Source organism: Numenius arquata, chromosome 22 (assembly GCF_964106895.1).
Source record: "Numenius arquata chromosome 22, bNumArq3.hap1.1, whole genome shotgun sequence".
NCBI classification, from domain to species: domain Eukaryota; kingdom Metazoa; phylum Chordata; class Aves; order Charadriiformes; family Scolopacidae; genus Numenius; species Numenius arquata.
Genome location: NC_133597.1, coordinates 6,566,442 through 6,593,558, shown reverse-complemented (window position 1 = coordinate 6,593,558; position 27,117 = coordinate 6,566,442). Strand labels below are relative to the sequence as shown.

Genomic DNA, 27,117 nt, shown 5'->3' with positions numbered 1-27,117 from the left:
CAAAAGGGAAAAAAAAAAAAAAAACACAACAAAAAAAAACCAACAAACCAACCCATGACAGCAAACTGCCATCACACGCCTGAAACCCAGCCTGGTTTAAGGCAAGCCGATTCCTCATCCTTCTTTCTTTTCCGCCGGTATCAAACCGCTCAGAGCTAAAGCTCCGTGAAATTCCCCTCCGGTCCCCGGTGCTGTGCAAACTGGAAATGAACCAGGATGTGCGCCCCGGCGCCCAGGTACAAGGGGGCTCTGTTCACGGCACGTATTCCCTAAAGAAAACAAGTATTTAAATGATGAAAAGTTTGCTGTCAAAATCTTCCCCGGTCAGTTAACAGCCTAAACACGTTAGCTCGTCCGGGCTACGACCAGAGGGTGAACGATCCACAGGCATCACCAAAATTTGATTTTGCAGATCGTTATTCAGTGGCAGGATTTTGTCATTCGGCACCTGAGCACCGACAGCCGCCAACGAGGAGCTCAGCCCTTCCCCTCAGCCCACCACCTTGGGCTCAGTTTCAAGCGTTCCCGGTAATTTAACCGTTCAGAGAACTGTCAGTTCCAAGGAACACCACGCCGTGCAACGCTGCCACCGCAATTTCACAGCACTTCTTGAGTCCAGAATATCAAGGTCCTGTTGTTTCTTTTCAGAAAGGGGCATGATCAGAAAGATGATGGAGGGATTGGAGCATCTCCCTGATAAGGAAAGGCTGAGAGAGCTGCGGCTCTTTAGCCTGGAGAAGAGAAGGCTGAGGGGAGACCTTATCTATGTTTACAAGTACCTAAAGGGTAGGTTGAAGGAGGATGGAGCCGGACTCTTTTCAGTGGTTCCCAGTGACAGGACGAGGGGCAACGGGCACAAGCTGGAACATGGGAAGTTCCATTCAAATATGAGGAGAAACTTCTTTCCGGTGAGGGTGGCAGAGCCCTGGAACAGGCTGCCCAGGGAGATGGTGGAGTCCCCTTCTCTGGAGATCTTCAAGCCCCTCCTGGATGCAGTCCTGAGTGATGTGCTCTGGGCAACCCTGCTTCGGCAGGGGAGTTGGGCTAGGGGATCTCTAGAGGTCCCTTCCAACTCCGACAATTCCATGATTCCGCAAATTACTGACCATGGAAGTTGTTCTAATTACAGCCAGTCTGCCCCCACCTGGCATTTATTTCCCCATTGAAGGGAGAGACCACAATTAGCTCCCTCTACTCGCATCTCCATTTCGGAACTCGCAGGCTAAAATGGCAATGTTAACATCTGACAGTTTCTTAGCACAACCTCATGCTTTTAATACAATGTTTGGTCCAAGAGCTCCCTGGCCAAATTCTCGTTTAATTTTGCAGCCCAGCTCCGGGAAGGCGTAGAATATTTAAGACCGAGTTGTGTCAGTTCTCGGAAGCTGCAGGTCACTGCCAGCGCCTTCACCTTTCCAGAGCCAATAACCCTGAAAATGTCAGAAGTCTGCCCCATATTTAGTTTCTTATTATTTCACTCTAAACGGTGCTCTGTTTGAAGTGTGGAGATGGGCTGGAGCACAAAAACCGACAGCAAATTATCACACTTCAGTGGTGTTACACAGCGGCCAGTGCCATTAACAGCAGTAGGAATTTCCCATAAGTTTGTGTTTTAAGTCTAACTCTACCGAGCACAGATATTAAACAAAGTCTCCTCTTGCACACTTTTCCTATTTATTCCTCTCACAAGTGGAGTCCAAGAAGCAGTGAGGTGATGGAGAACTGTGCTCACCCCAGTCCTGATACCCCTTCTCCTGCCTCTCTGCAACCCTCCCAATGTTCCCTGTTTGTTCCTACACTGACAGCAAATTTTCATCTACTTTCCATCCTCGCTTGTCCATATCCTTTGTGGCATCTTTGATGCCTGAAAAGCATCTTCACGTGGCTGTGAAGACAAATGATCACTTCCCCCCCACAGGTACGATGTTGTACAGCACAGCATAATACAGCCCCATACACTTTTACAGCCTTCTTCATCAGCTGATAGTGATTTCCCTCCCCCTTAAAGTTTCTCTTTGTTCTTTCAGCTGTGAAAATACCCTAGGGAATTTGCAATGCTCAACGCAAGCTGTTTAAATAAAATCAAAAACGAGCATTGATAAAAAGAAACTCAGTTTTCTCTTCCCACCCGCTCCCCAAAACTCTTATTTCTCCCAAGCCCTGGAAAATTCCTTTCCATTAAAGCGTCTGCTTCACTGGAAAACGGGATCAGAAGGTGCCACTGGTCGCTCTATTTTCAGGTCTGACAAGGTGGGAAAATTTGCCTCTCGTACACCTCAGTAAAGGGGACTTTCGGGTGCCATAATGGCACCAAGAAAACAAACATCAGGGAATGAAGGAAGTCAGTGCCTTTAAATCATAATAACCTCAGTCACCTCAAGAGCAGCCTTATTTTGTGCCCAACAGTAATCAGCAGCTTTCCAAGTCCTCTCTCTCTCTTTACCACTCCCCAGACCATCTAAAAGCCGATTCCCAGTTCCCTCCTGCACCCGGTGTTCCCTGATAAAACCGGAGTGCAATTCCTGACGCAGAACTGGCGCAGACTGGGCTGTGATGGGCACAAAGAGATTACAGACAGTGACAATGGAGAAAAGCCCTTCTGAGGATGGACACGTATCTTCTAAGCAAAGAACATCCTGCAATGACCTGTAAAAGGCAAGAGAGGGATGTCTGAATGTGGTCCGTACCATACACATGCCTGTATTTTGCCAACCAGTAGCATATATTATTCATAAGAACATGGAGCTGAAGAGGATGTTACCAGTGTAACCAGTGTAACCAGTGTCAGACAAGCCTGATTATAAATTTTGCACCCTCTTTTAAACTAGTTGTGCTACTTGCTCACATTAATCCTACCAGATAGCCAATTTTCTTCTAAGAGGGAAAAGAAACGTCGGGACACAACCAAAAAAGTTCTTATTCTCTCAACTGACAAATCAGATTTTAACCCGCTACAATTCTGCCTATAAAGTGACTTTATTAAATGAAATAATCACTCGCATCCTTACAAACAACATTTGCTCACAGAGATAAGAAACCTGGTTGCGTTTCAAACTCGGAAATAATTTTCTGGTTTATAAAGAAGCCGCAGCAGCATTTCACATCCTGCGGTTTTAATGGAGACGCTGAAACAAACTCAAGTACATCTTCGGTTTATACACATCTCTAGATGAAGCTGGGGAACCTGCTCCTACTCGTAACGGCAGCCTGCATCAATGTTTGTTTTATAAGCAGCGTTTCAGAGAAGGGTTAACACGTCTCACTGCCAGAAGAAAGAGCGCTTCTAAGAAAATGGCTTTTTTTCCTTTCACTGCACACCTACAGCCAGAGAAATGTCCCCGCTGTTGTCACAGGCGGAATCTCGATGCACAGGGAGGTGTCAATGTACATTCTGGTGAGCAGAGCAGCCTCGCAATCCAGGACCTTCATTTCTCATTGTAAGGTTCTCCAGAGGAGTAATGCAAAAGTTTCCATGAACCTGCCTCCACTCTTTCCCAGAGAAATCCCTGCCTCCACTCTCTCCTAGAGAAACCATCTTCCTCATTCCGACAAACCCAGTCCCCAAGCAACAGCGGCAAAATCCGCGAGTTTCCCAGGAACCCGAATCAAATCCCTCTGTTGAACAATAGAGAGAATCCGCCAGAAGTGACATCATGTGTTTTGCCAGAGACAAAACTCTTCCTACGATCTACAGCACAATCAGCACCAGGTATTTGTTCTCCCCCTCGCCCCACTGAGCTGAATTCAACAGTTCACTAAAAAACATCTTTCTGGCTCCAAACCAGACTTTGCTTCCGACATAAATTCCCATAAAATCGCGAGGCTTTCCATGGCAGAACCAGCAGCCAAAAGGAAAAACCCAGTCTGTCTCCAAAGGAAACCGCCTTTAGTCACTGGTTAATTGACCCTGGTGAACGTAAGAGCAGACGTTTGGAAAATAGGCACTTTGATACCCAGAGCACACGTGCCCGCTCTTGTGTCAGTCGTTACACCACAGGCTGCGCTCAAAAAGGGAAAAGCAAACATCTTCCACGTTCCTGTTCAAAGCGAAGCGAATTCAAAGTAATGACGGGTTTTTATAGCCACACTCGGTATTTCTGACATGCAGTAACTTCAGGGTTCTGATAGGATTCTGGCACGATTGGTGCTTTTAAAAAAAAAAAAAAAAAAAAAAATCAAAATAAAAAGGCTCCTGACCTTCACCTACCGGCAAAGTAGCTCATTTTTCAAAGTTCCCACTCAAAATATGGAGCGTTTCAACCTCTCTGAATGGCTGTGGTTTAATTTCTTGTTGTTGTTGTTTGGGTCTGTGTTGATTAACACATGTAAATAAAGGCATCTGCTGTTACCTCTCTCTACTTCCATTTCACACCCTATTGAAGTCGGATTTCACAATTAATTGGAAGCAAAAGGGGATTATTCAGAAACGAATCCCCTCCGGCAGCCTTTGCCAGGCTGAGGCACAGTCCCTGCCGGGGCAGACACAGCCCCCCTCCTGGCGGTGTTTAGAATGAAACACTGTGGATATCGCACAACGGTACCAATAACGGTGCTGGAAAAGGAAGCCAGGCTTCAACCAAAGCAGTTGTTACCCACTTTTCACAAGAAGGGAGGGAAGGAGTCTTCTGTCCTACTGACAGGAAAACCTACCCATGTGCAGAATGTCCAGGAGCCAGCCACGAGACGAAAGGACAAGTGAAGACGGACGGTGGGAGCGATGCTTCTCCTGCACCAAATCTATTACATGACGGGTCCAAAGAACAGCAAAGTCAGATTCAAATTCAGTAAGGTTTGGGATCTGAACTCAGCACGGATTCAGAACTGTATTTCATAAGCCACGAAAGGACAGGTTAACACCAAACTGGACATAAACACCTTCCGTCCACCGGACATGCCCTAAGCCCCAGACCCTAATTTCTGACACACACGTAAATGGTACAAAATCAACCCACGGCCACAGAAAACTCCTCCTCTGGCTGGGCACATTGTGGCTGTTTCTCCTGCCTTCTCCTACTCCCCAGCCCATTCTCCCTCCAAGAAATCCCAAGCATCCATCAAGGTGAGAATTTCAAAAACTGCAAGTTCAAGATGCTAAAATGTTATTACAACCATTTCCAGGAAAAAGACGCAGCTGTTTCGGAGGAGCCCGGAATCAGGTGAAGGAGAAGCCCTCTGCTCTCACGGATTTCCTGAGTACGGGAAGCCTGAGAGCCCTTCGCACACTAGATGGCATTGCACTACAAATTATCCCAGGGATAATTTAGCTGATTCTGGTTCTTAAGGAAAACCCCAGGAAAATTATCCTCCTGCTCGTGCAGTCCCGTCCCTTGGCCAAAGTAAGGCCTGGCCCAACTGTGGGAATATTTACAGTGACAAAACAAAGGAGACGGCTCTGCCAGAGGAACCAGCACTTGGTGGCTTCAGGCAAAAACAAAGAGGCAATTAAATTAAAAGGAGTTGGGTTATTTATTTATTTATTTATTTATCTGTTTAAAAGAAAAGTGGCTTCGCCAGGAAACAAAGCGTCCTTTCTTTCGCTGGCTACCACTGGACAAAACAGGCTACTTGCTTCGGCTGTTGCCAGTCAACGTGCACAAACGCAACGTCCCCTCTGTTCTAGAAAGGGACCATTTTTACAGTCAGCCCATTCAGGAGCTACTTACCCAGAAAAGCCACTCCAGCGGGCCAGGAAGGAGATTGCTTTAGAGTTTTCGTCCATCATTTTTAAATAGTTCCGTTTTATATGCTGGCAGCAGATTTTAAGGCTATAAACCACCTAGAACTTCTATGTTATTGTTTAAGCTTATTGAGAAATGCATTCATCCATAGTCAAAAAAGGACTAAGCCAGTGAATATAAATTTTTTACAGCTATATAAGATATATACACTTTTTATCTTCCCGCATATGGCATTTCATAAAACTGCTGACTTTCAAGGAAAGTGCATTAAAATCACCGAGTTAGTTATGACTGCCTTTTCTTCTCGGAGCTCCAAAATCCATTAAATTCTGTGGGAGGTCAGTGACAGTTTTAGTCACAGTCTACTTTTCCATTTGCTGGAAACAAGCAGATTATTCCTCGGAGAGAACTGAAAATTGATACAGTCCTGTCATTGCAGGCCATTAGTCTCTTACTCACTTTTTCTGTTATTCCCCCCACTAAATCAATATTAACTTTTTTCCCCACGGTGATAAGAATCAAAGACACTGGAAAAAATGCCCTATATACCTGAAGCAGCAGCAGGAGTTCCCAGGGAGGAGAAAGAACAACAAAAAAAGCCCCAGAAATAATAATTTTGATGAGAATATTGTGGCCATAAGAAGCTTATTAAGGTAGTCATTGATCCTGTCTCACTGTCACATTTTCTAAGCACCTTTTCTTACTCGGAGCGCAGACAGGTTTATTTCTCACCTTCATGTCACTGGAAGAGAAGTATTCATGTAATTTTTAATGCACAGACCAAATCAAGAACTGTGCCATGCTGAGTAACATCCCTTATTTTGCATTTTTAGAGCACCAGTAACAAGGAACCAAGCTCCAAGGAGCAAAGGCCGCAAACAAAACTTAATGTATAATGAACATAAGGGTAAAATACACATACCCTGAGGAGCCCAGAAGGTCTGGTCGTGCCGTATTTGGAGGTGCAGGACATGAATAAATCTGAAATCTCATTAGGAACTGTATTCCCTGGCTCCTCTGTAAGCAGTTCTGCTGGGATGCAGCCCCAGCCCTTGTGAGAAGCAGGACCCCTTGCTCAGCAAGGGAAAATGGGAGGAAGCAAAACCAGCCTTCGTGAAACTGCAAGACAACGCTATCCATAGGTGATACACAACCTCCTCCCAACGTCCTCCTTCCCACAGACCCCTCTGCCTAGGAATTCCATAGGGGAACGGAGAGTATTTCAGCTTATCCTGCTGTGTTCCTGAAGCCTGATTTCAAATCAATCATTGTCACCTTCCAGGAGCACTGGAAAACCTGCCCTTTACTCCACGGTCTCCATTTTTACCTCTGTCACCGAGTACCCTCTGCTGTGAGGACAGGCTGAGAGAGTTGGGGGGGTTCAGCCTGGAGAAGAGAAGGCTCCGGGGAGACCTTCGAGCCCCTTCCAGTCCCTCAAGGGGCTCCAGGAAAGCTGGGGAGGGACTCTGGATCAGGGAGGGGAGCCATAGGAGGAGGGGGAAGGGTTTGACACTGAAAGAGGGGAGATGGAGCTGAGATGTGGGGAAGAAGTTCTTTGCTGTGAGGGTGGTGAGAGCCTGGCCCAGGTTGCCCCGAGAAGCTGTGGCTGCCCCATCCCTGGAGGGGTTCAAGGCCAGGTTGGAGGGGGCTTGGAGCAACCTGGTGTGGTGGGAGGTGTCCCTGCCCAGGGCAGGAGGGGTGGAACTGGATGGTCTTTAAGGTCCCTTCCAACTCTAACCATTCCACAATTCCTGGCTTCTATGCAGTACAGAGGGATCCATATTCCTCAAGTCACTGCTGCAGGTATACAGCCCCCTTCTGGAGTCGGAGGAAGACAGCCAGATCAACGAGATGACAAAGTCATTATGAAGTTGACTCTATAAATGAGAATAAATAACGCTGACCCTATTTGCACAGATATACTTCCATGGCAAGTCTGGTCTACAGGGTCTTCAAAAGCCTTACACAGTAAAGCTGAACAAACCTGTCAGCATTCAGTAGAGAAGCAGCCACCATGAAAACTTTTTTAAAAGCTTCTGAAACAGACTGTAAGTAAAAGCAAACAATATATATAAACCCCATCTTTCTGAGCAAGAATTTGCAGGACTAGGCTCAAGACAGAAAGCAGTGAGGGGGGAAAAAAATCAGTGTCACTACAACCACATCTGAGAACTCCTTCTCCAGGAAAAGCATTATTTATTATCTGGCTAAATACCAGCTTCTCTCGCTGACAAGGGGAGCAGCAAATGAAGGCAAATAATCTCCCCTTCGTTGGCAGGAGGAAGCGATAAAAGCTGAGGGGAAGCTCGCTCCATTTCCTCCCGCGACCCCAGAAGTGGGAAAGATCAACAGGCACTCATCTTTACAAGCCAGGCTGTGGGAAACCCGGTGTTGCTGGCGTTCAGCCGTGCCTGCAGCCCCCAGTGCCGTGCCTGCAGCCCCCAGTCTCACAGAAAGGTTAGTCGTGGCCAAACTGACCACTGAACACATTTTAATATAACACAGACACAGCACGGAGCTATAGGATTCCCAGAGCTTTCCCACCCAGCCTTTAGCTACTTGCCGAGCACTTTGCCAAACACAATTTTGCACACCCACGTGCGCGTACACACGCATGAGAAAGAACGTTTTAACATTTCACATCTCAAATCTCACCCCCACCCTATTTTTTTAAACAAAGAAAACTAAAGTCCGTGTTCCCCAGCTGGGTTGGGAGGCACAGGGCAGAACTGACACGTGTTTTATATCACCACTTCCAGTTTTATACAAAAACTCGAGCAAGTGCTAAAGCACGGAATAGACTAGATGGAAGCATTTCCCCTCAACTGCTCCCTCCCGAGAAAGGGGGGCTGGAAAATGAGCGAAGAGGTGTATGGTCAAACTCATTTTCTAAAAAGAAAAGCTTTTCTAGGAGTCAGAAATTTCCCCCATTATCCAGACGTCGCATCAAAACTTCAGCCAGACTAAAAATACCTGGTTTTAACAGGGAGCTCCAAGGGGGTATCACAATGTGTGTATTTATCTCTCTCTCCCGCCCTTCATGTGCACAAACACACGGTTCTGCTCAGAGCAGGGCAGTGATGGTGCCTCTGTACTGGGCACTGGTGAGGCCTCACCTCGAGTGCTGTGTTCAGTTCTGGGCTCCTCACTCCAGGAAGGACATTGAGCTGCTGGAGCGTGTCCAGAGGAGAGCCACCAAGCTGGTGAGGGGTCTGGAGAACAAGTCATACGAGGAGAGGCTGAGGGAACTGGGCATGTTCAGTTTGGAGAAGAGGAGGCTGAGGGGAGACCTCATTGCCCTCTACAGCTACCTGAAAGGAGGGTGTAGAGAGGTGGGTGTTGGCCTCTTCTCCCAAGGGAATCATGACAGGACCAGAGGAAATGGTCTGAAGTTGGGGCAGGGGAGGTTTAGATTAGATATTAGGAAGAATTACTTTACTGAGAGAGTGGTCAGGCACTGGAACAGCCTGCCCAGGGAGGTGGTGGAGTCACCATCCCTGGAGGTATTTAAGGAACGTGTAGACATGGCACTTCAGGGCATGCTCTAGTGCCCGAGATTGTTGGGTTGTGTCTGTTTGTGGGTGGGTGTGGGGTGTGGTTGTTTGTTTTGGTTTGGTTTTGGGGTTTTTTGTTTGTTTGTTTGTTTGGTTTTTTTTGGTTTTTTTTTTTTTTGTTGGTTGGACTCGATGATCTCAAAGGTCCCTTCCAACCAAGAAGATTCTGTGATTCTGAACCCATCCCGTACCCTTACAGCTCCAGCCAGAGTCTTCCCACCTCAGGATTCACCAGTAACTAAGCTGGGGGACAACGCTCTGCCCTGTAGTGTCACCTTTTTCCTTTGAAGAAAGTGGTGGCCCAAAGGATCTGCAGGCTTTAGGCAACACACAACTCGCACTAACATTCAGAATTCAAAATACAGCTGGCAAGTAATTAAACAGTCGTAGCAGGTCGACAGCCTAAATATTTTCTACATACCGAAAGAAAAACTGACTATCCGCTGCAGGTGCTTACCTTCTCTGAAAAGTAAATATTGCCCAAATTCAAGAGAAACATTTATATGAGTTGCAGAAGGAGCATAAATCAGTTCAGGCATGGAAAAGCCCTCCCTCCCACACACATACCATGGTTTTATAGGAGATTTTACATCACGCTATAATCAGAGAGCTACATGACAATTAGACCTTGTGTAGGAAGGTCTGAGTGTATTTCTGGTGAAAACCTTCAATGACATTTACAGGAGTTAAATGATTTGATGAAATGATGCTCAAGCCATTAAGGAAGATTTGCAGAATACAACCAGGTGGTTGCTCTCATGCCCATTAGCACATGGCCAGCAATTATGACAACGCCGCGTAATTGGGGATGGGGATGCTGAAGAGGAGAAAGACAAGGGACAGTCGAGGCCACATCCTGGTAAACTGCCAGGATCTATCAATTCTGAGAGTGAAAACAGGATTAATATCTTTATCATCAGTATTAACATTCTTCCTACCAAAACAGCGACACGAAAGCCTTGAGAGGGGACCGATACGTAGATCCCGCTATTCCAGCGACACCCCCTAAAATCCTAAAATCAGGGGCTTGTTTTTCATTTTATCTCAACCAAATTAATGAGGAAGATCTCTCAAGAGACTGAAAATTAAGATGTTTCATCCGAGGTCTCCATAACCCCCATTCAGGAATTGCCTAACGGTGATATCTAAGGTTCCGGCCTCTCGGCAAACACAAAGCTGCTGTGACACGGCCATTGAGGATGGAAGAGCTGACACCGCCGTCACCAATTTCCAGTTCTGAAAATAAATTAGCTGGGGAAAATAAATTAGCTCAGACACAGAAAGGCCAACTGGAACTCATGAAACTGGATTTCCCAGAACCCAAGTACCCCCAGGAATTACCCCATTTCTTGCTGGCCACAGATGATTTATGTCATGTGGTATCATGGATATTCCCAAAATCCCAGGGAAGGGAGAAAAATGCTCTTGCAGGTACCAGAAGGCAGCTTCTGTATGTTGACTCAGTGAAGGGCAGCAAGAAGAGTAAAGCAAAATGCCTTAAATTCACGGTATTAAAGAAATTACCTTGGAAAAGCTTAATATTTTGGTTTTGTGAAAAAGTTCATAAACCGTGCCTGGGTTTCAAATCTTAGCTGGCAGCTTCGGAGTTACTAATGACATTTTGAGTGGAGCTTTCCTGTCATCCTCAGGAGAACGCACACAAACCTGGGACGTGTGCTGGAGAAGCACTGCCTTGTTTTTTTAAGTGACAACTTTACATGCATGGCTCTTTTGGCACTGGTCATATTATTTTTCAATTTGATATGAGTATATTATTTAACACTGACTGCATTAAGGGGGTTTTTTTGATCCGTGTTATCAAAATTTTAATTTGTGGTCTCCAGAGTACGGGCTTGGAGAGTTAAAACTACAGGCAAACTGCATAAGGGCTCACAAGCAGATCTGAAACTCTCTTTCTAGTTTTAATTTAGCAAATTCTGCCTAAGGTGCCAGAGGCAGAAGATAAAATAGTAAAGATCTGAAAAGAATATTTTAACCTTTGCATTTCCCAGATGACAGTTCAGGGAAGGTGGGTTTTGAATAACTCAGGTGACACTGGAGCCCTGCAGACTCTACCTGAGAACTTCCCATCGGAGCTGGGCTTTTAGTTTAGTATTTAGGCATTTAATTGCACTCTGTAAAGAAAATGGGTTTGGTATAATCCTGCCACTGTGTAACGGACTCTGTGGAAGCTCCTCAGACATTTCTCCTTTGACACACTCGTTCTCCATAGAGAGGCATAAACCTGCAGCCCCAATTTTTGCAGATTCAAGGGAAAACGGGCCTCGAGGATTTGTCTGTTCCCGAGGTTTAAAACACAACCAGGAGGAAAAGAGCAATAGCATAAACCCAGCCAATGCAGCGCCCCTGCAGTCACCCTGGACCGTCACCGCTGTCACAGCAATGAGTGTTGCTCAGCTCCTCGCCGGGCAAGTGAAAGGATGCTCATTAATTAACTCAAGCTAAATGGCCGGGTCTGGGAGTCTGGAGGCGATTAGTGGTTACAGTGATGAACGGAAAGCCCGGCCGTACAGGAGAGCAAACGCAGGACACTTCCAGCAGAGGCCCCCAAACAGCTCCAAAATTTAAATTCTTACTTTGCTTTGCAAATAATACTGCTTTGCAATTAAGTTTTTCACTAATAACTTACTAGTTTCCAAAAAAAAGCGAGCGTGTGTAGAATAAACACTCCCCCGCAGCGAGCGCCGAGGCAATAGCTCGTCTGAACGAGCGGACAGGGGAGGTAAAAGCCTACAGCCCGTTCCGTAACTCAGGCTGTCTCAGCATCGGAATGAGCACGTTTAAACGGGAATAAATGGCTGTTTGTGGGACACTGGAGCGTGCACACACAGCACAGGAACCCCACAGCAGAGAGAGTGTGAAACCCACCCTGGAGTCCCGACTTTGTTTAATTCAAGGGTATGTTATGGTAGAAATGAGATTTAGTATTATAGAGTTTGTTTTACAGTGGCTCTTTTATCCTTAATCTGATCCTAGCAACTCGCAAGACAGGTACACATATAATCCTAACAGAAAAGATCATCCACATCCTAATCGTTTTTCAATGGGAAAATAAAAAATAAAAAAAAATAATCTATATGATACACAACGAAGAATTATAAGAGTACGTGGATGTTTTGCTGTTAGAAATCCAAGTCTTCCCTCTCTCTTTGTGTATCTTAAAATCATAATAGAAAACGCCAATGGTATTTTCTGGACTGTCTCTAAGAGTCGATGAATGGCCCAAATTCTTCATTTTTATGATATTAGATAGAGACAAAAGGTTAAAAGCAGTTGTGAGAGGAAGCAGGGCTCCAGGACAAAAGCTTCCTGGGCCCCTCTGATTCAGCATCAAGCCCAACCAGCTCCAAAAAGATCTTCTGCTTACTTTGAACTCCACTTAGTTTAAAGTAGCTGGAAAGCCAGGGATACAGGGAGGCTTAAAAGAGTTCAAAGAAATGCAGGGACCGTGTACCAGGGGAAATAAAACCCACCACGGCTTGTCTGGGGTGGATTCAAAGTGCACATCACAGCTCTGGTGTTACTGCTAAAACACATTAATAATTCAAAATGCATGCGCTGCCCTAAAAGCTCACTTCTCTTTTCAAAAAGAGTTTCCAAACTCAATCTAGCTTTTATTTAGTTATAAAACAAACGGCAGAGCCTGACATTAAAATTAAACCCTGAGCCACGGGAGAAGGCACATGGAGGGGACTCTGAATCAGTCCCTGATGCTTCTGAGGTCTCACGCTGTCACGACGCCTCAATAATCCCGAGTCTTGTACCCTGCACCCTTGTCCCGGGATGACATTCCCTGTCATCCATGAAAATCCTTCCTACCCCAAGGCTTCAGCTCCCAGTGGGTTCCTACCCATCCCCAGGATTGCTGCACCTATAATTATTGCAGGACTTCGCAGATAAAGAATTATTAAATAATTTACCAGCATTTCAAAGTAAATTCCTGGACTCGCGCTATAGAAATAACAGAAGTTCTGATTTTTTGAACTACTTCAAGCTGGCAAATGGGAACTTGGTCCAAAATCAGTTATTTTAAAGCCTGAATGTTATGACCCGTCACACGTGCAATAAATAAGGTTAACACTCAAGCACCATAAAGGTCAATTATGGAGCTGCACTGTATTTCAAGGTAATTTATAAGAATTTTTGTTAGTATCTGAACATAAATTGGCAGGATTAGCCAAGACCACCTACTCCAAAAGCGAGATTTTCTAGTAGTCAATTAGTTTATAACTGCATTTATAAGCTTCAGCAATCTTCCAACAGAACAGAATTAATTTTAAGGTGGGTTCATGGATCCTGAACATACATAAAGTATATGGCACCGTATATTTTTATTTCCAACTTGTTATAATACTGGGTTTGTGGGTATCTATTAAGCAACGCTCTTCCCTCTAAATTATTACTGGCATAATTCTGAGTGTGATGGTGCCAAAAGCTCACTCTGTTCTTAGAGGTGTCACCCTCTGACTGCAGCTCACAAACCAAGCCCTCATCGTCCGGAAAAACATTTGGTGGAGCTTTAAACTGATGAATGCAGCCCCAAACAAGCTTCTCCTCCTTCTGGGGAATAAACTCTGTGATAGAAAGAAGTTTAGGGTGGCGGTAGGAGAGGTCTTGCACCTTGAAAATACGTCCTATAGCAAGTAATTGAGCTTTTATTAATGTTTTGTTCGTACAGTAGAGGGATGAAAAGAACCGCTGAGTAGAATCAAAGTTTGCTCAACTAGTTTCAAGAGAGATAAAAGAAGTTATACTTTAGGAGAAGGTGTCTTGAAGAAGCAGTGAGAGCATCACATGCTTCTTCATGTAAATATTTTATTTTAAAAGACCACAACCATATGTAAACATGCCATATAATGGAAACATTCCATTTTAAACTGCTTTACCAGGAAAACAGCAACCTGAATTTCCAGGTTCTGTGGACAAAATGGCCAGAAATGAGGAGTCAGAGGAAATAAGTAACTGATATCTTTGGAATCCTCAGTGGAGATCGAAGAGCTTGTTGGTGGGGCTGCCAAAGGTGGGATCTTTGCCTGTGGGACACGGCAGCAGAACTCTCCATCCTCTGCTCAGGCACCACGGCAAGGGCTAAAGTAACAAACCCATCAAAGCCTACAAGCGTGTTCAAATGCCTTCTGGGCATTATCAGAGTGCGTGGGGGAGAGCATGTGCCTCTGCGCCTGCCTCCCCTTTTAAACTAAGAATTTGTCCGAACCCAGACCCTTGGGAAAGTTTGGATTCACAGCAAATCTTCTGCACAAACCTCTCTGCTGCGAGTAAAACGAACAACGGAACCCGGGCCTTGGCTCGGCAGATCTGGGAACATCTTCTGTGATACTCGTGCAGCTGCACACGCTGCGGTACCGGTGCTCTCACAGCACAGCAAACATCCGCAGCTAGGAGCTAAAAACCATTACTTCAAGTGCTTTCCCCTCCAGTTTCTTGCCTTGCAAGACAGATTATCATGTATCAGGTATCAGGCCGAGAGAGTTGGGGGGGTTCAGCCTGGAGAAGAGAAGGCTCGGGGGAGACCTTGGAGCCCCTTCCAGTCCCTCAAGGGGCTCCAGGAAAGCTGGGGAGGGACTCTGGATCAGGGAGGGGAGCCATAGGAGGAGGGGGAAGGGTTTGACACTGAAAGAGGAGAGATTGAGATGAGATGTGGGGAAGAACTTCTTTGCTGTGAGGGTGGTGAGAGCCTGGCCCAGGTTGCCCAGAGAAGCTGTGGCTGCCCCATCCCTGGAGGGGTTCAAGGCCAGGTTGGAGGGGGCTTGGAGCAACGTGGTCTGGTGGGAGGTGTCCCTGCCCAGGGCAGGGGGTGGAATGAGATGATCTTTAAGGTCCCTTCCAACCTGAACCATTCTATGATAGTACAAGTGCAGTGACAAGCTTTTTCCTGAGCACTCGGACAACTCTTCCCTGATTTTATAATAGGAGCACAATCTCGAGTTCACCACACCACGTGCCCTTGAGCGAGATTACGTTACTGCGTGAAGCGAACGGGAAAGCAGCGCCGATTTTCAAAGACTGGAAACTACCTGGAAACCAGACCACGCGACGATCACAAGTAACTGGTCTCTGCAGAGCTCCGGCACGCAGAGCACACTGGGCAAGACGGATGGAGCGTACCTGGTCTGCTCAAACCCACACGCCTTAACAGCGAGAGATCTCAAAGCCAAAAGAGTCAGGAATACAAGTTTTGCAAGATCAGGTTATACCCTGCCCGTGCTTCTTCACCAGGACATGAATGAAAACATTTATAAGCACGGGACAAAGGCACACACACAGCGCTGGAAAGCTCAGCTGATGAATAACCAGTTTAAAAACCTGTAGCCTGACTTGGTACCCCTGAGCTGCCAACTCTGTCATCAAACCTCCACATTCTGGCACATCAGCACAAACTAAACAAACTGCCCTTTTTGTAAGGAGGTACAGTAAACACAAAATGTAAATGTTCCCAGTGCTGTTTGCTTTAACAGCTAATCCATCCCCGGGCATGACAAACCTCCGCCGGAGAATAAAAACACACCCCTGCTTCTGTAAATCTCAGGGATCGCATCAACATGGAGTTTGCTGGTTATTAAAATCACACCAGCCTGGCACACTTGAGATCTACGGGTACAATATTACGCTGCATTTTAACACCATTCCTGCTAACAGCACGGCTTACTATATACAAAAACATAAGGGTTTTAATCCTCTTTCAAACTATGAAACACCAGTGAAATAGGGATTATTTTTCTGGAGCACGCAAATTCCTTTCGAATTTTTAATATATTTTAATTATAATACATCTTTCTGGTTTTTTTCAGGTCATTAAACCTCAGGGAAAAAAAAATTTTCCAACACAACTCTGTTCCAGTTACTAATTAAAACAATTTTTATACATTTCTGTGACACGCTGCTAAAGATGATTTATGGTGGTGGCAAACAGCGGGGGGCAAAGCCAAAGTTAACAGCTGGGCTTATTCCAGTCACTTTTAAGATTTACTCACACCATCAAATAGGCACCACGTACCAATAAAGACGAAAAAATCCACAAACAAGTTTGCTGTATTTTCAGTGTTAAATGCAGGAGAAGACAAAAATAAGCTGGATTCCTGCAGGAGGGCGGTGTTTTCAAATCCTCAAGTCCCCAGTGGCAAAGAAGAGCCAAGTAGGCACCGATTTCCCTGAAACCATTTTGGTCCATAAGAGAAAATACCTACGGTGAGGTGGTCAAGTTTAAGATGCTCATCCAAATTTTCACAGTGATCTTTCTCCTACTAATAAGGCAGAGAAGAGACACAGAAAGCTGCGGGGAATACTCAAAACCCTTCCATAGACAGAGCATCCCGTTTTGTCCCAGACGGAGAAACCCCGCGCTGGGCTCTGTTCTCCCGAGGGGAGGGCTGGACTGTCCCACACAAACCCAGAAAAACATCCAAAGGCAAAAAGAAGGAGGAAAAAAGCAGGAATACCTGCTCAACTGAATGAACGGGCAAAATCTCATTTGCTATTAACAATTATTTGTGGGTTATAGTCTACCATCCCATTATACACCCAGATGATCAGCTTAAAATAGACATACGTGGAATCAGAGAGATAATCTAGATAAACACTAACAGATAAAAATCTTCCCTCCCTATGGCAGGCCACTCAGGAAGCAGCCAGTTGAGTAATGGCAGACAAATTACCTTTTACTTTATAGAAAAAGATAAACAGATTTATAAAGGATTGATTCCATTAACTGTCCGTCAAGGGGAGGAAGGCGAGAACAAAGGATGTAATAGGCTTTAAGAATGATTTAGCAGCCGAAGCCACGGGGAAAACCAGCAATTCCCCCCTTTCCTCCGCTGGATCGCAAACTCCTTCAGCAAAGTGACGACCCCGGGGGCAGCAGAAGGACCTGCTCAGCCTCGAAATGAATATCCTGCCCTGATTTTTAATAGGTTTTAATAACTGGTAGACAATTTACATCAATTCTGCCCACTAAAGCTGTTTGCTTTCCCAAGCAGGAACTGTAGGAGAACACGTGTGGTTTCACGGAGAGCTACTCTCCATACCTGAAGTTCCCCTTCCACTATGAAGCCCGTGCTGGAGTTCTCCCCATTCCACTGGAAGGAACCCAAGGAAGCTGGAATTTCACAGGTGTGATCTTGTTCCAGGGAAGAATTTTTCTGAGGAGTCAGTGGCAAGTTGGACGCAAGACCGGGAAATAGAAGAATCCAAAAACTGAGGTGAACTTACTCGAATATTTTCCTTACTTTTTTTGGCACGGGGAAGCTTGGCCTAGAGACTCCAAATTCTGAAAATCTGTTGATCTTGGCAGGAGACTGTGCCAATTTTCAGGGAGTTGTGGCTGGAATTATTAAGTTAATAGAAGCAGCTTCCACCTACACTAAGAACACAGTTGTTTTTACGTACCCACGTCCTTAAAGCAGCCCTTGCAGCATCTCCCCCCACCACTTCAGAAGAAAATAGTAAAGAAACCAGAAGGAAAAGCCCATTCGGGGAAGGGGAGGGAAAGGCTTTGGTCTAAAGAAGGGGAACATAAAGTATCAGAATAAGGCAAAGTCATTCTGGGGGGAGTTTAACAGCATCCAGAGATGAAAGGCTAAAAAGGCGCATCACTTCGTATGCAGCGTGGGTACATATGTTATAATCACTCCTATATTTGTAAAGATAAAGCAAAACACAGCAAAATTGTCTTTCATAGAATCATTACACAGCAAAAATCAGTTTTGGTGATTTTACTATGTATTTCCACCTCTTAAAAAGGATTGGGGCAGGGGGGCTGCTGTTTCATGTTTCGCTTTTTAAAATAAATATATTTTTTTCTTTTTAAAGACTTTGCAAATGAGTGGAATAAATGAAGACGTTACAGCCTGCAGCTGTTCGCGACTGCCGAGATACTCAACAAGATCGTGCCCACAGGAGAGCAGGGGGAAGGAACAAGCCCTCCCACACCGACGGCACTGAGCAGGCTTGGGGTAAAATCACCGACAGAAGGAGATTTGAGTTAAAGTGTCCAACTTCACCCGGACACAGACCAGGGAGCACTGCTCCATCCCTGTCGTTTCCAGCCCATCTCTGCAGGGGGCTGCTTTTAGCTGTAGCAGAAACATCTTTAGCTACTGAGGAGAAGGATGTGGGAGTCCTGGTGGATAGCAAACTTTCCATGAGCCAGCAATGTGCCCTTGTCGCCAAGAGGGCCGATGGAATCCTGGGCTGCGTAGGGAAGAGTGTGGCCAGGAGGTGGAGGGAGGTCATTCTCCCCCTCTGCTCTGCACTGGTGAGGCCACAACTGGAATACTGCGTCCAGTTCTGGGCTCCCCAGTTCAAGAGAGACAGGGAACTGCTGGAGAGAGTCCAGCGAAGGGCAACGAAGATGATGGAGGGGTTGGAGCATCTCCCTTACGAGGAAAGGCTGAGAGAGCTGGGGCTCTTTAGCCTGGAGAAGAGAAGGCTGAGGGGAGACCTTATCAATGCTTACAAGTACCTAAAGGGTGGGTTGAAGGAGGATGGAGCCGGACTCTTTTCAGTGGTTCCCAGTGACAGGACGAGGGGCAACGGGCACAAGCTGGAACATGGGAAGTTCCATTCAAATATGAGGAGAAACTTCTTTCCGGTGAGGGTGGCAGAGCCCTGGAAGAGGCTGCCCAGGGAGGTGGTGGAGTCCCCTTCTCTGGAGATCTTCAAGCCCCTCCTGGATGCAGTCCTGAGTGATGTGCTCTGGGCAACCCTGCTTTGGCAGGGGAGTTGGACTAGGGGATCTCTAGAGGTCCCTTCCAACTCTGACAATTCCGTGACTCCGTGATACCCCAGTTAACTCATTCTGGGCAGGCTTTCCCATTTTTGTTTCCTTTGCAATCCACCTCGGGAAAATATTTTACCGTATGATTAGCACAGACACCTTCACAAGCACACGTCCCCCCCACGCCCCCTTAGTGTTATTAAATAAAAGAAAAAAAGCAAAACAAAAGAAGGTGACCCTGAAAAATATCTTCTCAGCAGGCTTTGCTGACGAAAGGCAGGAGAAGAACAGAACTGCTCTTTGCAACACTTCTACCTCTTAAAACACAAGATTCCAGGCACAAACCAGAGCCCCCAGTGAAGGCAGGCAGCCCAGCCTCTCGGGTGGAAGGCTGGGGCTGCCAAAGGCACTCACACAGCAAACAATACATTCCTAGCAGGAATTCCTGACAGCCGATGCCTCCGCGGGCGGAAATGATTCTGGTTCAAATACTTCCTTTACCGCTGATAACAGGCTCCCACCACTCGCAATGCCCAGGCTTAGCAGATAAGAGAGGATCTTCCATGCACTGGAATCCAACCCTGTTCCGATGGGGTTATTTTTAGAAGGCGGCTACATAAACGCAAACCTGGAGAGACAGAGACCCTGCTGTGTGAAGGGCAGAGCTTTCTCGGATGCAGGATTGCTGAAGGGATGGGAACGTGCGTTACAGCTCTGTCTCTCCCGGAGCAATGGGGTTTTCAGGAAGCAAAGAATATTATCTGGGAAGCGCAGAGCTGATCAGCTCCCCATATTCCATTACTGAACCTTACTCAGCTAAAGATAATTTCTTAATTCTTTCAAGTCAAAGTCTTTGTTTCTGGCAGGAAATAAAGATATTTACAGAATCCCTGATCACTATTTCTCCTGTTTACATGAACAGCACAGAGCACTAAGTAAAATCACATTTGTACCATGCTGGGGGGGAAATCATTCTACTTTGTATAACTTAGTGACACAGGGGCTGGGGAGGGACTCTGGATCAGGGAGGGGAGCCATAGGAGGAGGGGGAAGGGTTTGACACTGAAAGAGGGGAGATTGAGATGAGATGTGGGGAAGAACTTCTTTGGTGCGAGGGTGGTGAGAGCCTGGCCCAGGTTGCCCAGAGAAGCTGTGGCTGCCCCATCCCTGGAGGGGTTCAAGGCCAGGTTGGATGGGTCTTGGAGCAACCTGGTCTGGTAGGAGGTGTCCCTACCCAGGGCAGGGGGTGGCACTGGGTGATCTTTAAGGTCCTTTCCAACCTAAACCATTCTATGATTCAATGATTCTATGAAATAGTTCAATTCCTATGTACTAACAAGCCCTAAAGCTCCCTAGAAGGCAGGGAGACTGTGTCACACAACTGCTGTCCTGAGATACTCCCGTTACGCGTGAAGAGCTCTGCAGCTAAAACACAAACACGCAATCACGTCGGCCGGGGCTGAGCACCAGCTTGTGCATCGAACTGCAACTCCAGCGACTCTCTGGTACTTTAGTGTGTGCAGGTCAGCTCTGGCCACGTCGGTGCCACTGCCTGCACCGGGCTGGGACACCTCCAGCGCCGAGGAAGGAAGCTTTTCAACTAACAGACCCTGAAATGATGCTTAAATTTCATAAATTGCCTTAGAAACTGATTGTGAACTTATTTTATGTTACATTGGGATGAATTAGGCACTTCTGAAATTAGATGGTGAGCTCTTCTGCCTTAATGTAAAACCTGGAGAAGATGCTGAGGACTTCCAACTCTACATGAGACCTTCACCAAATACCAAGATGCCCTGTGCAGAACTGTGGGTGCGAGCAATTTTTGCTTTGTAGATGAAAGGACTGAGTTTTGATGTTCTAGAGAGAGCAGAGGCAGCACAAACAGATGTTGGCCAAGAACTGTGGAAAGGAGCAGAGCTTAGGAGAGAAGGAAGGTTGGACTAGATGACCTTTAAAGGTGTCTTCCAACACAAACTATCGTATGGAGCCAGCAGAACCAACCTAACAGATGCTGAGTAAGCACAATCCAGCCACGGCCTAATAACATCTCGTTTGGGAGACACGGACCACAGCAAGGCTGAACCCCAGCTCTGCTCCTGCTAACAAGGCTCCTAAACGTTTATCCGATGTTGGACAGAAATAAGCCTGTTATGCAGATGCATTTTCATGGGGAAATTAAAAATCGAGGATGTAGCCCCAAAAAATAGCTGCAGTAATAAACGTAAGGTATTTCAGCAAAACGCCGGTGAATTTCTGGCACTGACACAATGCGCAGAGCCCATCCTGTAACCACAGCTTTGACAGCAACTCCCTTTGCCTGGTAAAAATGCAATTTCTTGCTGATGCAACCTGTGTCTTGCTGGCCAGAGGCAGATAAGGTTAAAATACATTGCTGTTGAAAGCAGGAGAGCAGAGCATTTCTGAAGAGAAAAAGCATCCCCAAACGCACCTGGTTCTGTTAGAGCGGTGCTGGGGTAAGAAGAGAACAAGCCCTTTTTTACACATCTCCAAAAGTTAATTTAAAACGATCTCATGAGGTGAAATGCCAAGATATTAATACCGACTGCACCATGAGACCATATTATAAGTGACACAAACGTTACAAAACAATCTGAAATTTGGCCAGGCTGTTAATAGACAGCATTACACAATTCCTGACACAGCCAGATAATCCTGCAGTTCCACTATGCAAATTTTTAACAGTGAATAGATTTTTGAAAGGAGTTTACACCCACTACCCCTCAGATGCAACTTGGTAATTCGCTATTAGGTGCCAAGCTGTCATTTACACGTCACTTCAGCCCACTGCTATTCTCTGCTCTACCTTGTTATCACAAAGGAGCCACCAGTGAATGCCACCTGATTAACATGCATGAGCCCTAGATGAACCTATTTTTAAGTCTGTAAACTAATACTGCTCCTGTTATTAATAGCTTTCATTTATTTTACCGTTAATACTGGTCTTCTATTAAGGAGATGCTGTATTGCCCTAACCTTTTGTATTTCAGGAGCAAAGATAGGATCTTCTCATCTTAAGACATTTATCTGTATAAAAAAGTCACTGCACCATCAGGTTCTATCGGAAATCTTGCTGAGAAAAAGCAAGGGACAAGAGGCACAGAGCTGGTAATTAGGGGCTAATTCACCTTATTTAAGCACATGTTTTGCTTTAGGTACACGAATGGTCAAGCGTGCACAGTTTTTCAGAAGTGCAGTGGTGGAAGCAAAGAACGGACCCCCCCAACACACACAACCACGCTTTCATGACTGTGCTGCCATCACCCACCCTTCTCCTCCTGGCTTCCCAACCAGACAGTGTGAGGGAAAACAGGCTCAGGGGCCTGACGTGGCTCAACGACCTTTTCCTCCAGGGCTATATCCTTCCCCGGCTGTTCGTCAGCCAGACAACTCCTCTGGTTACGGCAGTTGGTGACGGGCTAGTGCCAGAGGGCACGGACACAGAGGACAACGGAGCAGGAGCCTGGAAAGCTGTGGGAGCAGCAATGACACCACAAAACTGAGCGCTAGACAGCACCAGCTCCTGCTTGTGGACACCTCCCACCAGAACACGCATCAGGATTGTCGGCTGAACAACAGAAAGAGAATCATAGAATCATCTGGGCCAGAAGGGACCTTCAAAGGTCATCTAGTCCGACCCTCCCCGCAGTCAGCAGGGACACCCCCAACTAGACCAGGTTGCCCAGGGCCTCGTCAAGCTTCACCTTGAATGTCTCCAGGGAAGGGGCCTCAACCACCTCCCTTGGCAACCTGTTCCAGTGTTCCACCACCCTCATGGTAAAGAACTTATTCCTAATGTCTAATCTAAATCTGCTTTTTTCCAGTTTAAAGCCATTACCCCTTGTTCTGTCATTGCTGGCCTTTGTAAACAGACTGTCTCCAGCCTTCCTGTAGCCCCCTTCAGATATTGGAAGGCCACTATGAGGTCTCCCCAGAGCCTCCTCTTCTCCAGGCTGAACAACCGCAGCTCCCTCAGCCTGTCCTCGTAGCAGAGGTGCTCCAACCCCCTATCATAGAATCACAGAATGGTTTGGGTTGGAAAGGACTTTAGAGATCATCTCATTCCACCCCCTGCCCCGGGCAGGGACACCTCCCACCAGACCAGGTTGCTCAAAGCCCCCTCCAACCTGGCCTTGAACCCCTCCAGGGATGGGGCAGCCACAGCTTCTCGGGGCAACCTGGGCCAGGCTCTCACCACCCTCACAGCAAAGAAGTTCCTCCCCACATCTCATCTCAACCTCCCCTCTTTCAGTTTGAAGCCATCACCCCTCATCCTATCACTAAATGCCCTTGTGAAAAGTCCCTCTCCATATTCTCTGATTTTACTCCTCCCTCTCACAAACAAAAAACTCTCAGCATACCAACCCTGCAAGTACACCCTGCCGTCCTTACAACATCCCAAGAAATGCTTAAACCCACAAAAGAATTAAACTATTTGTCTTCAAAATGCTTCAAATAGCAGTACCATCCAAAGGTTGTAGTCTCTCCCTGGCGTGCACATTGTCCTGAATGATGGAAAGGAAAACTCAGAAGACTACACAATGCGAAAAAGAGAAAAAACAGAAACCTGCTCAACACCTGCTCCAACATAAAACTTCTCCCCAAAACAGAAAAATGAGTGGTGTCACATCAGAACATAACCAGGAGACTAAAAGGAGGGACACAGCTTATTCAGCATCCCTGCACACAGACAGTGAAGAGAAAGAAACACGGTTTTGCTCCCGAAGACTGAGGACTGCTCCCGTTTGGGTCAGCAGCCCATCGCCCAGAGACCTCGTTAAGAACCCGGCTCTTTGCACCCTTGTCCTCTTAAAACCACTGTTTTGTCTAACTGGCTCTGCCTCCGTGTGCGTGTGAGTGCACAAACATCCCCTCTCAGCAGATCGACCCACTGGGAGCCACTAAGCGCGAACAACAGCAGACACCAGCCCTGAACGGGACCCAGACTCCTCCTCGGTCGGAATTTTACAAAGACAAGAAAAAACGGATGCATCATTCTGCTCGCAAAACTGTCAAGTAGGGGAAGATGAAAGGCTGTAAATAATTCACTCTATATTACAGGAAATGTTTTACAAATGAAAAGGTTGTAACCTCCTTTTGGCTGGCGGGCTGGCAGTGCTGGAGGCGTTCCTGCTCTCCCAGAGCAGAACAAGATGTGCCCTGGTTATGAGAAAGCAGCAGCGACTCCGGGTTTTCAGCCTCCCCCCCCGGCGCTGCTCGATGAAAAGTCCTTCTGAGGGACGATCACACGGGAGAGAAGCCGCACGCGGCCAGAAAGGCAGCTCAGGCTGACCAGCAATTTTGTGTGTTCTGACGACACAGCTACTGCAATGCACAACGCAGAGCTAAGGGGAGGCGAAGAGAAGGGCTGAAACCGAATTATTTATATTTACATAAATATGTGTACACAACTGTTTAAAGATACGCACACGCGAGCTAAAAATACGGGTGCAGTTACTACAGATGACTCAATACTGAGCGTTTGATGCAGGCTTGAAACAGTGACATCAGTCAAATCCAGTGGAAATAAGAAAAAAAAAAAAACCCACATTCTATGATTCTATAAAATCTTCTCCAACCTCAACCCACGTGGCTGAGGACAGATTCTGTCGCTACACGGAAGTAATTCCAAATAAAGAGACCTTTTTGCTTTAACTTCTTATCACTAAGCATTTTGCAACAAACTAAACAAACCTCGGTGGAGGTCCCTCTGCCGCCTGCCCCGGCGGGTTCCCTGGCAGCCAAACACAGTGCTGTTTTGTACAGAAAAGAAACCTGAAACTCACCTGGATGTTGCCAAAGTCCACGTTTTCGTAATGGAAATGTGCACATTCAGCCATCTTCGGGAAATGGCCCTTTGTAAAGGATAACCTGGAGCACACCAAAAGCACATCCTTAGCCGCAAATCACCCAAACGATGCTCAGCAGCAAGTGCTGTTACAAAATGCAGTTACTGATAGAAAATAATAACGACTTTCTCATCCTAAAGCCAAGGGAACAGAGGGATTTGCTGATGTGATGCACCAAAACAGTGGAGAAAGGAACTGAGTGAAAAAGGAAAAGTAAATTGCATCCTTAAAGAACTGCGTGGCATTTCATCACCACCAAAGCCCACATCTCTAAGAAATGGTGCAGGGAAAAGCCGCTCTACCTTTACAAACACGTATTTGCAGTGCAAATAAACAGCCTTACACGAGACACAGAGGAAAGGAGAACTTTACCTGTGAAAGGCATCACAGCCCATCAGTCCCGGGTTGATGTATCTGAGGGTGCAGAACAAACGCTATTTATCCTTTGCCTTTTTAAAAGTCAAAAGTGAGGCATAATCATTCCCGAGTGTCTCCAGTTACAACGATGGCTGACGGGGAGATCCTCTGGCTCTGCAACATGCTCTCGCTTCTGCTGAAGCTATTATAGACTCCTATAGATATTTCTGGGGGTGAGCCAATGAGATCGTCATTATCTAGCGCTCCCTTCCCACGGGAATGGAAGTGGGAAGTGAGATGCAGCATCTGGGCTGCTCGGCGCTAGAACAAAGAGCCATTTCCCTGACAGCACCGGAGCGCGACAGAGAGGTGATGGGAACGCACCCGTCAGTCAATAGCGAGGAGCTCTGGTCCTCAGGTCAGCGCTCTCAGCAAAGACAAGTCAAGTAATATTGATTACTTTTGATCCCCTTTGCGGGTTAGAGGTTTGAAACCTTAGCTGCAGGCATAATAACTCGGTTTATATTCTCTGGGAGAGAATGAGAGAGAGAAAGTGTAAGTCCACAGAAAAAAAAAAATAAAAAAAAAAAATCTGGGAGATCAGAGAAGGAAAAAATACCCCTAAAAAAAATAATGTGCAAAACCCATTCGAATGAAGAGGTACAGGGCAAAATGCAAAAAAAAAAAAAAAAGGAAAAGAGAAAAAATATCAAATAAAAAAATATATCTAGGCCACCCACTCATCCTGGTTTAGCTTCTCACAGCACAGGGAGACAGGGAAAATTATCTCAGTTAAACACTGCCTGGGTTTCTCTCTTTTTTTATATATATATAATTTTTTAAAAAACGAAACAGTTTCAGAATGAAATCACAAAAATTTAAAAATACAGTAACAGTGAAGTTCAAAACTCTAACAAGCTTTACTTCTATGGCCAGAAACAGGTGAGGGAGCCAATAAAACCCCTCACGTTCCCACTTTTAGACTCCGTTAGCTATAATTCACTTTTTTTCACATGGAGTTTGGTTACCCTGATGAAGAAACTCTCAAAAACTGTTGCCGAATGCCCTGGCTGTGTGGCAGCACGACAGCTAAAACCCAGGGTATGGAAACTGGAAGCCCAAGCAAAGAGGGGGAAATCAAAGAACACCGCTCTTACTTTTTCACGTTCTTCACTTTCATGCTGGCGGTGCTGCCGCAGGTGCGGAGCGCCAGCTCCCCCGCAAGGTCAGGGAGATCGGCGCCTCTTGCCTGCAAAAAAAAAAAAAAGAAGAAAGAAAAAGAAAGGAAATTAAAATTTGACAGCATGCTACGGACCAGCGCCTGCTAAGCAGTAGCCCATATATTTTTACATATCCAGTATTTTATTCATCCCTACTTCTGGTTTCTAAAGAGATTTTCAGAGGTAGGAGTCTAAAACACATCCCTAAACCCCAGGCTTGGGCTCCTCACTCAGTACCTGATTTTCCAGACATCCGCGCTCTTCGATTCAGGCAGAGGCACTGGATTGTTCTTACAGTGGAAGATGAAGTTAATGACAGAGCTGCCTGTATGTGGGAGGCGAGCTTTAAAAAAAGACGTTTGAAGCTATTGGTATAAGTGCATGAACATATTAAAATTCCTTAATCACTAAAATTCATCTACTTTAGCGAGGCCAGAACTCCAAACTCCCTCTTTTCATGTGTTCTGTCGTGTTTTCCCATCCCCTCCTTCCTCCAGCTGCTCTTCCCTATGCCGTGAGCTCTGCTGGGGCAGCGTCCCCCGTCCCAGGGGATCTCAGACACGTTTCTGTTGCCGTGCTGTCCCCAAGCTCCAGAGGAACGAGGGCTTTTAGGTGAGGCTTCTCGGAAGGCAGCAGCGACCAAACAGGAACATCAGCACAGACTTCACAGAGCAGGAGGAGAAA

At 46.2% G+C, this 27,117-nt stretch overlaps 1 protein-coding gene across 1 annotated transcript in view; it reads right to left on the bottom strand.

The window, feature by feature from the left end:
• ARHGAP32 (Rho GTPase activating protein 32) overlaps nt 1-27,117 on the bottom strand; it is a 165,927-nt gene that overhangs the window by 120,598 nt on the left and 18,212 nt on the right. Inside the window, exons 2-4 of the mRNA XM_074162520.1 lie at nt 26,371-26,462; nt 25,229-25,270; nt 24,794-24,878 (exon numbers count right to left, since the gene is read on the bottom strand). Coding sequence (XP_074018621.1) covers nt 24,794-24,878; nt 25,229-25,270; nt 26,371-26,462 — 219 coding nt within the window. The remainder of the gene's footprint in view (nt 1-24,793; nt 24,879-25,228; nt 25,271-26,370; nt 26,463-27,117) is intronic.